The sequence below is a fragment of the Amia ocellicauda genome, chromosome 7 (assembly GCF_036373705.1).
Source record: "Amia ocellicauda isolate fAmiCal2 chromosome 7, fAmiCal2.hap1, whole genome shotgun sequence".
Taxonomy (NCBI): domain Eukaryota; kingdom Metazoa; phylum Chordata; class Actinopteri; order Amiiformes; family Amiidae; genus Amia; species Amia ocellicauda.
The window spans coordinates 47,293,516-47,305,166 of record NC_089856.1 but is presented as its reverse complement, the minus strand read 5'-3'; the positions used below and the strand labels follow the sequence as shown (position 1 = coordinate 47,305,166).

The following is an 11,651-nucleotide window of genomic DNA, read 5'->3' as shown; positions in this document are numbered from 1 at the left end:
GCGGTTCCAGGGACAGGGCCATCTTTGGTCTAGTTCGCCGGGCGCAGCGCAGCTCAGTGTGTCAAACCCGCATCTCTCCCGCATCTCTCCCGCACAGCCTGTCAGCCGTTTTGTTTTTATTTCTCTCTCTGCACTTTTCCTCGACAGAGATCTCTAAGGAAGCACAGAGCGCCATGGATGAAGAATATGATGTTATTGTTCTGGGCACCGGCTTGACAGTAAGTGCGTCTCCAGCTTATATAAATGGCTTAAATGTGAACGGGATAATTCACGCATTTCAGCCCCGCTGTCAGGTGTGTGGCTCTGCAGTGTCCGCCGCGCTGCCGTCCATTGTGTGCTTTGACAAGACGAGCATCACTGATGCATGCAAAGAAAATCCATAGATATAATATATATTTATATATTTCTGCGGTTTGATGTTGCATAAACTGTACATTGTACATGGTTAATGAAGGAGGCTTGTCTCTCTGTCACACAAAGCTAGGCCTGCTTGCCTTTCTATGGAAAAAACAAAACATGGGATTTTCCTCCTGCGCTGGATGGGGTGATTTGCATCGTGGCAGATAGTCTGGGAGCACTTTCACTATAGACAGGCAAATCCGCCTTCAGCAGACGGACTGGGGGATTGACACAGCACAGGCCGTGCAAAGCCGGACAAGAAAAACCCTTTTTAATTATTGATACCGAAACGGTTTCATTGCAGCGGCATTGTTGTGTGCAGAGTCGGGTATCACGCCCAGGCAGGGAGCAGGTCCAGGGACAGGTACCTCTCCAGTGCCATGGCCGTCCTGGGCTTCATCCCATCTGAGAAACCCCTCACCTGTCCGCTGGCTGAAGCTGGGCTTTGCAGCGATGCACAGCAGGACCGGTGTTTGCGGGTTGACACAGCCTGCGCTGCCGCACGTCGCCTCGTCATACTCATACTGGGCTAATGTGTTACAATAACCAGAACAATGCATTGTTATTGTGTGCGAAAGTGATGCATCTTAACAATATTACATTGGGATACATTTCGTGGAGGAAGCTTTCGAAAATACAAGTATTGGAAAATAGAAGCACACAAACAATCATTAGAGCCTACACATTAATGCATTCAGAAATGTGACATATTTAGGAAAGTTTAATATCATAGAAAGTTATAGTCTGACGACTGGGTTCGGGACTAGACAGGGCAACACAATCGGTGAATATAATTTTTGTGTTGCATAATAATACACGGGACATTTCAACTCCACGGCACAGAAGCCATGACGTCATGTAATCCTCCTCCGGGCGTTTGTTTGAAGTCAACAGATCTATTGAAGTCATTTTCAGTGTCAAAATAATTGTACAAATGTTGCGACTTGATAACATCAACAAGATTTGCGACCAGAATGGTCTGAAATGGGTCTGGGGTCATTTGATTCTGCAATGTTGACATGAACAATTTAAGTAATTCATTGAATTGACAACGAAGGTGATCTGTATAGATCCAGGCATATTAATTGGGCGTTATTTAATAGATATCATATAAAGCGCATACAATACCGATGCATTACTGTAAAACTCCTTTGTTTTTGTCTTGTTTTTTCCGTGCATCTATTAAAATATACGGGTATTCGTTTGGCACTTTGGGATTGTCAGGAGTTGAGATTATGGTTAATATTGGTTCCTTTAAGATGTAGAATAAATCCCAGATCTTGTGTATAGAGATACCTTGGGTGGGGTTTGGAGGACCGGAGATATCCCAGCCTGCACCGCACTGCTGAACAGTGGTGTGGTTTTGCCTACTTGCTGAGCAACAGAGTAGCAGTCATAGGAGAGAGAGAGAGAGAGAGAGATACATGAGTAGTGTTTAGGCTGCAATGAGATCATTTAAATATACTGTAAATTAATTCCGTTGGGCCGTTTTTTTTTACTTTAACCAAGTGGTGGTGGTATTATTAATAATCATAATACTATTTTTAAGTTTCCTATGATTAATTTTACCAAACAATTTTGTCCGCTAGTGCATTCAGTTGCTGTTAATGCAATTGTAGTGCAAGAGTAAACCGTATTATTTCTATAAACATTTAAATATATGGTCGATGGCAATGAATTTATTATTGAAATAAAACGTTGCGTTTTTGTTTTGTTTGTGTTTTAATTTGTCCTGACAATTCACCACTTGTTTTCACGTATAAATGTGCGTTCAGGTTCATTTTCTGCGTGTCCTGCGTGGCCACCACGTCGGTGTTTGTATACCTCTGTGCAGCTGACGTCACAACGGCTGGCCCGGCTGTTTAATTGCGCACATGCATGATTCACGCAACCGCAACCGCATTTCTCTTTATGGAAGTGTTTGTATTTATTTTCTATTTTTTTTTTAATTAAACCGAATTTTAAAGCTGTTTGTTCCCACAGGCACAGACTCAAATCCTGGCGCTTGTACTGCGAACATGTAATTAACCTGCTCAACATCTCCGCCTGTGTGCTGTTTGCTAGGAATGCATTCTGTCTGGGATCATGTCGGTGAATGGAAAGAAGGTGCTGCACATGGATCGAAACCCATACTATGGAGGCGAAAGCTCCTCCATCACTCCCTTGGAAGAGGTAAGGGGAAATGTCTTCCGTACTGCAAGGCAACTATTCATGAAACATGTCAGCATTCCGAGTTTTACACATGCTGCCTAATGACAAAACGCTCCACTGAAATAGTGTTAGATGTTTGGTTTGCAGAACTAATCCGTCATTTTTAATGCGTGTATTTTGTGCTCTTCCTCCCCAGCTGTACAAACGCTTCGGCCTCCCGGACACCCCCCCAGAGTCGATGGGACGAGGACGGGATTGGAACGTGGATCTGATTCCCAAATTCCTCATGGCAAACGGTCAGTCCGTTGGTGACCAGTCCTTTTCCAGTTAATCCTTCTTTGCCTAGACTTCCAGCCCTAGTTCCTGCGCCAGCCCTGTGCCTCCAGGTTTGCTTTCCAGCTTCATTTGAGTTAGCCAGCCCTGCTGAGGCCGTCACTGGTCCTGTTCCAGACGGACGTTGGCTTCAGACATAACCCACTTCAGCCAGGCTGCCAGCAGAGAAATGTTGCAAACTCAACTGCTTCAGTTTCTTTCTTTCTTTATTTTTTTTGTAAATGAACGCGCAATCCATTACACTTAGGGGAAATCAACATGTTTCCATTAACTAGGAGACAATAAGTTTACTTTCTCTGACATGTTTATCACTGCAGAGAACGTAAATGACACGAACAGATGTAATGATTTTGGAGTTACATGGTCACCCTTAGAGCTCCCTACTCTCCTCCTCCTCATCTTTGACCTCCGTTGCCCCTCCCACTGTAGGCCAGCTAGTGAAGATGCTGCTCTACACAGAGGTCACCAGGTACCTGGACTTCAAGGTGGTGGAGGGAAGCTTCGTCTACAAGGGAGGGAAGATCTACAAAGTGCCGTCCACAGAGACTGAGGCGCTAGCTTCAAGTAAGTGCACTATTTGCAGATGGTTACTCACTTTTTCTTTTTCTTTCATTTTATTTGTCATCAGCTTCTAATTAATGGAGTTTGTTGAGATTGTTACAGTGAAGCTGTTTTTAAAGGTTTTGGGAAAGGTTTGTATCAAGCATGAAATGAATTGTGAGCTCCTGTGAAGTCTTTGAGTTGGAGGTGTTCAGTCACTCCTCCCCGTGCTGCTCCGGGTTAGATTTTATTGGGTGTCAGCCTATGTTTGCAAAGCACTTACTTTCTATGAAATACAGCTGCTTTGTAATGCAAGGTTGTGTGTGTGTGTGTGTATATATAATATGAACAGGTTGTTAATGCATCAGTTGGCGGCCTGTTCTCTGTGTCTCATCTGGAAAATGTCCGGACATTGGCTCACTGAAGCACAACCAGTGGGACGAGCCTCATCATTAATTCACAGCATTTTCTCAAATTTAGCAACAAAGAGGCGCCTCAAGAGATAGAAGGCAAGAGGGTTGCTTCATATCGAAGGGAGCTCTTGCACGACTCTGTGGAGTCCAGTGGTTGTCGAGCTCTGGTCTTAATTGTCACCTCTAAATTGGTTTCTGTCCGTTATTGATCAGGTCAAGCAAGGCAGCTACAGTCTGAGGGCCTGCAGGGCATTGAGATGTCATTAATTTACCGAAATGCCACCTGATTTGTAATTGATCAGTTTGACTCTTTTTTTTTGTTTCACAAGTCTGTAGAAATTGGTGTCTTAAAGGGGAAATATAAACAAAATGTTGGATTCGGCGGATTGCCAGGACCAGACTTCAGGGGCCACTTCTCTAGTGACTGTTAGGCAAACAGCTTCTGAAAGTGAACCTTGAACAGGGTTGTGCGTTCGCGCTGCAGTGTGTGAAACAGGTTTTAGAGAAGAAAAACAATGAAGTAAAGGAAAGGAAGTGAACTGGAGAAGTCTCTGCTTGCATTGGTAGTGTCGTGTTGCACAATGTTATTTTATTTTAGTTTGGCTGACAGAGTTGGGGTGTCTGCCTGCAAAGCAATAACAAACACCAGTCAAACATCTAAATATTGCTCGTCTCATCTTGTCCCATTTGTATGCATTTTGGCACAACTGTTCAAAGGTCAACTGAACAGTGTTTATATACGTGTGTGTATATAAACACGCCTAACAGACTCATATGGCATCTGTTTGCTTTCTTTTGTTCTGGAGCTCTAATTTAAACAAGTAATAAGTCTAAAAAAAAACAAAATGTCTGCCCTACAGAAGTGGGTGATAGAAGTGACTCTTCTGCAGGACAGACCTCAGTTTTACTCCCCCACCCAACAACACACACACACTTATCTTAAAAAGCAGACCTATCTGGAAAGCACAATGGAGAAAACAAGCACTATATAATCTTACTACAAAGACTGTCCTAATTATGCTTATTCTAAAAATGCGCAGCTGACCTTTGACCTCCCGCGCCCTTTCTCTAGATCTGATGGGCATGTTCGAGAAGAGGAGGTTCCGGAAGTTCCTAGTCTTCGTGGCCAACTTCGACGAGAATGACCCCAAGACCTTCGAGGGAGTGGACCCCAAACTGACCACCATGAGGGATGTTTACAAGAAGTTTGACCTGGGCCAAGACGTCATCGACTTCACTGGCCATGCCTTGGCCCTCTACAGGACAGACGAGTGAGTGAGCGAGACGTGGACCTGATCCCACCCGCACGCAGCTGAGGGCCTTCTCGCAGAAACCCAGAATGTCTGCCTACCCTTTACACACACACGTAGATATGATGGTCTGGAATCTGTCCAGCTTTCTCTTGGCTGAATAGGTCATTTGCACACTGTTATGCCATTGATAGCAAATAAAATACCCTGAATAAGTCCGTAAGTACATCAAACTAGACTGGAGGGTGAACTGTGTGTTAAAGTGTCCACACTTTCTATTAAGTGGTCTTGGGGGAGCACATCTATATTGGGTCGCTTGACTTGAGACTTGCTGATTCGGTGCTCTGATCTGAGCCCTGTCCAGGGTCCTGAAAGACAGCTTTTTGCTCATCTGTCACGAAGGGAAGGGACTGACGTTGCTGGGATGGTCCGGTCTTGAGGGCCATGGTGACTCGGGTTCTATAGATCACTCCACACCATTACAATCTCCAGACCTGGGAAGAAGGGTACCATTTGTCCAATGAAGCAAGTAATGTGCTGAATGAAGAGCCCAGGTTCAAAGAAAACCAAAGTGACTTGCTTGCTTTACATGGGGAGGGGGCTGACATCTAGTGGGGTCCTGGAGAGGTCTGTAGTCTGTTGGGTTTTCCTTCCCAACTCCCAGACTGAGCTCCCAGTAACTTAATGGGATCGGTTTTTAACTGACCTCCTCAAGATAGGCCTGGTCTTGCACTGCTGTGTTTTTAGATGACAGTCCTGAGTTTGGGGGTAATTGCACATTTGACATGTGAGCTGAATGTTTAGAAGGTTTGGGGGATTCTGAAGTTTCTGAGGAACCGAGCTGAGAGTGTAGGATGGGGTCATGTTCTTGTGATCCCCAGGGCCCCGGTACATCATGTCCTGCCCCCGAGCCTTTGGCCGGCAGTGTGGAGGTCTTTGTGACATTAACTCATACAGTTTTGACATGACACCGGTATTGATCACTCAACCAAACCTGGTCGGATATCTGATGGTTGTCTTTTAACGGCGTACCTTCTCTGGCACCGCAGTGACCAACGGCCACTTAGCCGGCCCACTGGATGCCATCTCCTGACAATTGAGTGTTTGTAAGGTCGAGGGTGGCCTGTCTTGACAACTCGTACTGCCTGCTTAACCCGAAGTTCTCCCTCTCTCGATCTGCAGCTACCTGGACCAGCCTTGCCTCGAGACCATTAACCGCATCAAACTGTACAGCGAGTCGCTGGCACGCTACGGAAAAAGTCCTTACCTGTATCCCCTGTATGGGCTGGGAGAGCTACCTCAGGGATTCGCCAGGTGGGTGCATTTTGCTGGTGATCCTCCAGCCGGATTCTCTTCACATGAGCGACTCGGGGGGGTGGGCCTGGCTTTGGAAACGTGTGTGTGGGTCCTCCCTGGTTTTGTGAATGCGTGTTCTGTACCAGTAGTTTAGGCTGAACAGCCCAGACAATATTGCTAAAAGCACTGGGTGCGTCTCTCTCTGCTGTGTGTGTTGGCAGGTTAAGTGCAATTTACGGAGGGACCTACATGCTGAATAAGCCAGTGGAAGAGATTGTGATGGAGAACGGGCACGTCGTTGGGGTGAAATCCGAGGGAGAGGTAAAAACACTCCCCTCCCCTTTCATTGCTCCCCCTGTCTGATTCCCTCCGTGGACCTCAGAGTCAGGCTGGGAGCGATCACGAGGAATTGTGAAGGCACTGCCAATAGGGGCAACAAATATGCTCCAGTACAAAAACAAACCAAAAAAGGACTAGTTGGTACTCATTCTCAGTCAGTCTAGTAAACATCAAAAGAACATCTCTCCATCTCTACCCTCTCTCTCTCCCTCTCTCCTGTAGGTGGCACGCTGTAAACAGCTGATCTGTGACCCCAGTTATCTCCAAGACCGCGTGAGGAAGGCCGGTCAGGTGATCAGGGTCATCTGCATCCTGAGTCACCCCATCAAGAACACCAACGATGCCAACTCCTGCCAGATCATCATCCCTCAGAACCAAGTCAACCGCAAGTCGGGTAAGAGACGGTGATGATATTGAACTGGAAATGATTGATGACCCGGGTGAGGCCCCCGCGCAGGACGTAACCCGCGGTCTTGTCTCGTCCACAGATATCTACGTGTGCATGATCTCCTACGCCCACAACGTGGCAGCCCAGGGAAAATACATCGCCATCGTCAGCACCACCGTAGAAACCAGTGAGCCCGAGACGGAGATCGAGCCGGCGCTGGAGCTCCTCGAGCCCATAGACCAAAAGTCAGTTCCCACTCCGTTGCTGTCCGGCAGTTGCCGCCCGTGTCCGAAACCGGTGATCATCAGACCGAGGCTCAGTGGCTCTCAAAGGGCCTGTGTCTGATCCAGCAGCAGGAAAGACAGACGACTGATGCATCTCAATGTTGAAAGCGAAGCAGTTTCTCCTTAGCAGATCTGTCGTGACAGGGCTGACTACTGTAAATAATGAAGTGGGAAGAGTGTTAAACCAAGATAATGGAATCCACAACATAATCATGCTTCTAGTAGAGCGACAGACCCAAGACACTCCATATCTCCAACATGCTTGTGTCATGTGATGAAAACTGACCAATGTTTTTCGTATTGTGTTTCCCCAGGTTCGTGGCCATCAGTGACCTTTATGAAGCCACGGACGATGGCAGCGAGAGCCAGGTAAGCACATCGAGAGAGGCTGCAGGGCCAGAAAAGTTAACAACCTTTAAAACTTATTTTTTTCCACCCTGTCACCCCCCAGCGTAACTCTCGCTTCCGTTTCTCCTTCTCGCCATCGCAGATCTTTGCGTCTCGCTCCTACGATGCCACCACTCACTTCGAGACCACCTGCAACGACATCAAAGACATCTACAAGCGCATGACCGGCAGCGACTTTGACTTTGAGAACATGAAGCGCAAACAGAACGACGTCTTCGGGGAGGACGAGCAGTGAGGCGGGGGTTGTCCGAGGGAGGCGGGGCAAGCAGGGAGTAAGAGATGGAGTAGGGGAGAGGAGGGGAGTGGTCGGTGGACTGGGGTGGGGGGATCATATCTCAGCCTCTTTTCTCTGCCCCTCCACCTCCGCCTCTCTCGCTCTTCCTTTCCCTCACCCTTTATACACACACACACACAGACACACACACCCTTTCTCCCTCTGTCCGTCATCTGCACAAAGCAAGGTTGACACCATTTTTGATCTGTGTTTCTAAACCGCAAGTGGGCTTTCCGGATTCATCGAATTACTATTTTGTAAATTATTTATTTGTTGCTTTTTTAAGCATTGATCATGAACCCACACCCAGCCCAGCCTGCCACTTCGTTCCTCTACAACCGAGCGATGGTGTCGTGGCGGTCGTGCTTTGTTCTGACCGATCTGGAGAGTTCAGTCTCCTGGATGTGTGGCTTGCCCGTTTAGTTTGCCTCGCAGCTTGCTTTGTGGCCCCACAACTCTCGATGTTATGCACACGAAGGGAAATGCCGGTGTATCCTGTTTGCGTTTGCCCCCATTTTATTCCTCTCTGGGGAGGTGGAGTTAGTGTATGAGCAGCAAGTCTGGGTCTTGATCTTCACAGAAGAAAAATCGGTCCCGTGGTCCTCTGGCTGTCTGTGTCTGTATAGGTATGTCCAGTCTGGCCACCCTGGTTTAGTCTACATTTCACCGCAAGAGCTGATGCTACAGTTCAAAGGGACAGGTACACTAGATCACCCTTTAAACGGGGAAAAATTGTAAATGTAATTGTTTTTCTGACATGAGACGGATTTGCGATCTCGGTGCGGTTTAGGAGCTTCAGTTGGTGATTGCCGGTGTCAATCCTGCTTGCTCTCTGTCACTTCCTCCCTCTCTCTCTCTCTACCTCTCTCTTCCCCCTATTCCCTCTCTGTTTCCACAACTCCATTCCTCGCCCGTCTCCAGAAACTCTGGGCCTGAAGACAAGATACTAAAAAGAAAAAATGCAAAAAAAAAAAAAAGGAATAATGAATTAAAAAAAGAATAAAACAACCTCAATACTACACTAACTACCAGAGCACATCTACCACATAATTGCTTCATTCTCATCCTAGTCAGCTTCATTTCCTTAACGTTTGAGACATAACTCATCCAGCTGTTACAATTATCGTCCTAGTTTGGATTTCCCAGGTTGATTTTTATATTTATATATTTACTTATTTTATTTTATTTTAATCCCCTAGCGGGCGATGGGGCTTTTACAACAGGATGAAGTTTTCATCCTTATTTAAAATGATGATAATTTAATTGATTTCTCAATATGATCTAAATTGTATTAGGGTTTTTTTGTTCTGATGGGGTTATGAAGTTGCGGAGGGCTGTATTGCGCAGCCTTGTGTACCTGAAGGTTGGAATTGAATTTGAGAGGTGGGAGAAAGTGCAAGAAATACGAACTCCAAAGTTGTTGTATTGTCGAGGTACTTTGGATTGTGGTGTTGGATTGACCCTACGGTGCAAAGCCTGCTGAGTCAAACGAGGGCTATCGGTTAGTTGGACTAGGCGTTTCCAGAAGGTCGGTACTAGATATTGGACATGGGGAGAGTGGGGGGGCGTGCTGTGGTTTAGGGTCTGTGAAGGAGGAAGTGAAAGGGAAGTGAAGTGATGTGAGGCACAGAAGAATACAGACAGGAAGCAGTTTCGTTTTTTACCGTACTATGTGAAGAATGTAGACTTAATTGTCACTTACTTGAAAAAAAAAAAAAAAAAGAATTAATAAAATAACACTAACGCATATCAAAGGTTTTGCTGAAATGCCTAATATGAATGTAAGGTTTACAGTCTTTTTGTTTTGTTTTTATTATGTGTAGGATGTTAACACACCGGTGCAAATTAGGAAAATATCAGTCATCTCGGATCACAACTCAAACTAGGGGATAAAATAGTCCAATATAGGCACTTTTTCTAATTCCAATGTAGGTATATTTGTTCCATATCTTGTTGTAAAAGTCCACCCGCCCATTTAACACATCATTAGGGCTGGAATCTCTGGGCTCAACTGGGACCCACACTAAATAACCCATCAACCAACTGAGAAACAATCTTTCCTTTTACAGATGGTACAGGTGCAATATTTCAGGTGAATTCTAGGCTACTTTCAGAATCCATTGAAACGTAAAACATCATCATGGTCTTTGCCAATAGAACAGTAGAGATCCCACTGCTATATTATACACGTCAACCCCCCCAGCTGAGTACTGCAGCAGGATCCTTTTTCAGTTGTGGTGGATCTGTTCAGCGCGCACTTTGCAGAGCATGAACGGGCGGACGCTTTCTTGCACAGCGCCATCCGTCTGCTCGGTAAAGGAGGACACTATCTTGCACATCACTGTGGCCCGTCATCTTCGGTGGATTAACGCAACGGTACAAAGTCGACACATTCCAACAGTCCTAAATGAATGCATTCCAGTCCAAGTGTGTTACTATTACTGTTATTATTATTATGATTTATTTATTCCCACCTCCCACCACCGCCCTTTCCAAACCTTGAGGAATAACTGGAAGCTTCTTTATCTCGCAAGCGTTCCATAGCTTTAGCAGAGTCGTGACCATTCCTGTAGCCGCCCCGCATTTCTGTGCCACCCCAGTGCTACTGCCGTTTCATCCCCCTCTCCCTCTCTCCCCCACTCCTCCTCCTTCTTCACTTAATAATACCGCCATCGCACTTATTCTGTTGTTGTTTCTGTTGGAGGAAATTGCTTTCCTCTTTTGTGCATCTTCGAAGAGTATTTTTTTCTTGAAGAGGGGTCTGTATTGCTTCTAGTTCACAGTGTTGAAGGGACTGAAAGAATAAAACAATTAGGCTACACTTTGTTTCTGAACCATATTTATTAGTTTTTTTATTATTATTATTATTATTATTATTATTTATGAGGTGTATGTTTTCATCTTTCCTCATGAGAAAAGGAATTCTAATCATCTGGGGATTGTCCGACACATTCCCGAAGGGTAGAGTTTCCACAGATTCGTTGTAACATGAGGATAAGATCAGTATGATTGTCGGCTTTATGTCTCCAGCTGACTTGAAATATTTTTTCCTCCTTTCTTTCATTGCATTTAAATTTTAGATGCTGAAAAGAACAAACTACTGTGGCCCATTTTCAGACTGACTTTCATTAGCGAACTGAAACCGCTGTTGTTGTGTTGGCTAGTAGATTCTTCTTTCTAACGCGGGACAACTGTGTTGGACTTTTTTTAATGTAATGTGCAGAACTGGACTTCTGAAATAAGTGTAGCTTTGTTTTTCTCTCTTGCTCCTTTCCCCTCGCTTTTATTTATTTAAAAAAACTATTTTTATTTAATTTTGTTTTGTTCTCATTGGAAGAATAATGGGAAAAAAAACTTTAAACTGTCTTAACTTATTTGGACTTAAAAGTAGCTTGCTTGTGGTCATCATTTGAACACTAGTATGTGAAAAGTACCTAATGTCTTGTGGAAAAAATGAAATAAAAATAAATAAAAAATAAATAAAAAAGGCACACAGCAAATTGTGGAAATGGTAAAGAAAATAAAAAAAACTGTTGGTGTGCGAGTGGTGATTGTAGCCAAAGCTGAAATTAACAA

At 45.1% G+C, this 11,651-nt stretch overlaps 1 protein-coding gene across 2 annotated transcripts; it reads left to right on the top strand.

Annotated features, from left to right (window-relative positions):
- gdi1 (GDP dissociation inhibitor 1) lies at window positions 1-10,896 on the top strand. Of its 2 annotated transcripts, none has more exons than XM_066710018.1 (11): window positions 1-218; window positions 2,464-2,571; window positions 2,747-2,846; window positions 3,313-3,447; window positions 4,909-5,107; window positions 6,269-6,400; window positions 6,604-6,703; window positions 6,944-7,115; window positions 7,210-7,354; window positions 7,708-7,762; window positions 7,884-10,896. In XM_066710018.1, the coding sequence occupies exons 1-11, from the start codon at window positions 174-176 to the stop codon at window positions 8,034-8,036; spliced, it is 1,344 nt and encodes a 447-aa protein (XP_066566115.1). In that variant the 5' UTR covers window positions 1-173; the 3' UTR covers window positions 8,037-10,896. The 2 variants fall into 2 exon arrangements, with proteins under 2 accessions (XP_066566115.1, XP_066566116.1); XM_066710019.1 differs by having other exon boundaries at window positions 2,383-2,571.
- The last annotated feature ends 755 nt before the right edge of the window (window positions 10,897-11,651 follow it).

What these genes read in the sequence shown, in the direction of transcription:
- gdi1 (XM_066710018.1), top strand. Translation starts at nt 174, where the DNA reads ATGGATGAAGAATATGATGTTATTGTTCTGGGCACCGGCTTGACA. An exon ending in TTCTGGGCACCGGCTTGACA is followed by an intron (nt 219 to 2,463) that starts GTAAGTGCGTCT and finishes GCTGTTTGCTAG; the next exon opens with GAATGCATTCTGTCTGGGAT. An exon ending in CAAATTCCTCATGGCAAACG is followed by an intron (nt 2,847 to 3,312) that starts GTCAGTCCGTTG and finishes CTCCCACTGTAG; the next exon opens with GCCAGCTAGTGAAGATGCTG.